The sequence below is a fragment of the Arachis duranensis genome, chromosome 4 (assembly GCF_000817695.3).
Source record: "Arachis duranensis cultivar V14167 chromosome 4, aradu.V14167.gnm2.J7QH, whole genome shotgun sequence".
NCBI classification, from domain to species: domain Eukaryota; kingdom Viridiplantae; phylum Streptophyta; class Magnoliopsida; order Fabales; family Fabaceae; genus Arachis; species Arachis duranensis.
Genome location: NC_029775.3, coordinates 25,657,316 through 25,659,202, shown reverse-complemented (window position 1 = coordinate 25,659,202; position 1,887 = coordinate 25,657,316). Strand labels below are relative to the sequence as shown.

The 1,887-nt window shown below is 31.9% G+C and overlaps 1 protein-coding gene across 1 annotated transcript; it reads right to left on the bottom strand.

Moving 5' to 3' along the window:
- Positions 1–477: 477 nt before the first annotated feature.
- On the bottom strand, positions 478–1,598 carry LOC107483822 (transcription factor bHLH146-like). The gene has a single exon (XM_016104439.3). The coding sequence runs from the start codon at positions 1,344–1,346 to the stop codon at positions 753–755; it is 594 nt and encodes a 197-aa protein (XP_015959925.1). The 5' UTR covers positions 1,347–1,598; the 3' UTR covers positions 478–752.
- Between the last annotated feature and the right edge of the window lie 289 nt (positions 1,599–1,887).

The window sequence follows — 1,887 nt, the reverse complement described above, 5'->3', positions numbered from 1 at the left end:
GTAGTTTGAAGTTACAGTGTTAGATTATTAGTGTTATGTGAGATATGATAGAAATTGGGAGAGAACAGTGTCGTTTTCGAACAGAGGAGATCAGGAACCATTTGTCCCTGTTAGAGTTGTCAGAGACTATTTTGTCCTTCGTTAGAATTAACGGAATAAAGGACCTAAGTGACTGACGGAGTTAATTGTTAGGGACCAATCGAATAATTAATTTTAGTTGAGGACTAAAGTGTCCAATCTAAAATTTTTTGAGGACCAAAATGGGTATATACTCTTAAATTTAAAAACATAAAAAAATAATCTTAATTTTAAACCTCCTACTCTACGCTATTGAAAACCTTCACTAAGATATATATTACTAAACATTCAAAGTAACCCAACTTCATTTTAATTTCCTCTTCTCATATACTACACGCACTTTTGGAGGAAAGGGGAAAAAAAAGGAATAAACATGTAGTTATTAGTACGTTGTTACTTTTATCATGTATAATTAGTATTTTTCTCAAAAGTAAAAAATAAAGTACAAGCTAGAACAATCTCTTCATTGCAGTGGGGAATTTGGAGAACCCCAAACTCTCCGATCCTCCAACTTTTCTTTTCCCATCTAATACATACCTTAATAAACAACTTTAAAAGTATATATTTACAATATGGCTCATATTTCAAATTGCAATAATACAATACAATATATAAAACAATATAACATGAAAACAATATATAACAAAAAGATGATATATATAAATTAAATAAAATCAACAATTTTTGTCTGCAAGGTATTGAAGAACATTGACCTGCATTTTCAAACAGCTTATATAGCTCTCTAATTCTTCAACCATTTGTTCATTGCACATATCTTCTCCACCGGGTATCAACCTTCTTAAGCACCTCAACTTGCTATTATTATTATTATTATTATTATTATTATTATTATTATTATTATTATTATTATTATTATTGATAAACCCATCTTCATATTCTTCTCCTTTTATGTCCTTATTAACATACTTGATGGATTTTGAACTACTATTACTAGGGTTATTATTATTATTACTAGTTATTATTGGACCACCACTACTACTACTATGTTCATTTTGGTACCTTTGAAGGTTGGCTTTGAGAGCATTACTCCATGCAAAACCTTGTGCCGAGAACACCATTGCCATGTCCACTTCATGCTTCACAACATTCTGAATCTCACAACAATGGCTACTCCTTTTTCCCGCCTTGATCTTCATCAATGCCGGAACCAAATAGTTCATGTAATTCCTTGTAAACACTGCTTCTTCTACCACTTTCTTGGGTTCAATCGAGTACACGCGCCTCCGTTTAGCTGCTTGCCCCTCCATATCAAAAAATTCAAAATGAAGAAGAGGGAGAAGAACAAGAACAAGAGGTTTTGGTGATTTATACAAGTTGTAGGATAAAAGGGTAATTAAGTAAAGTGAAAACAAGAGAAGAGATACTAAATAATAATATGAAGCATGATTTAGGGAGTGAATAGAATAAATTAAATGAGTGAGGTTATAAGTTATAAGGTTGAAGCAAAGGAAGTAAGCTAAGTTGGAAGTATATAGGGTTTTGAGGAAGTAGGGTATGTAAGTGTAGGTGTAGCCCACAAAATAATTGGGGTCAGACTCATAATATTGGAGATTGAATCATGATTACAACCTCAACCAAACATGCACGTACACTCACAAAAATTGCTCACCACACACCTTTCAAAGCAACCCCTTTTCTTGTGGGAGACTCACTCACATAGTGCACAAACATTTGCATTTAAAAAAAAAAGAATAAACATATTTTTAATTTATATCAATTTAGCCATGATCGACAATATTCATAATAATCCGTCCAATTATTTTATTACTTCAACTTTATCTAGGTCTA

Bases quoted from the DNA above. Each gene is read 5' to 3' on its own strand.
- LOC107483822 (XM_016104439.3), bottom strand. From the start codon at position 1,346: ATGGAGGGGCAAGCAGCTAAACGGAGGCGCGTGTACTCGATTGAACCC.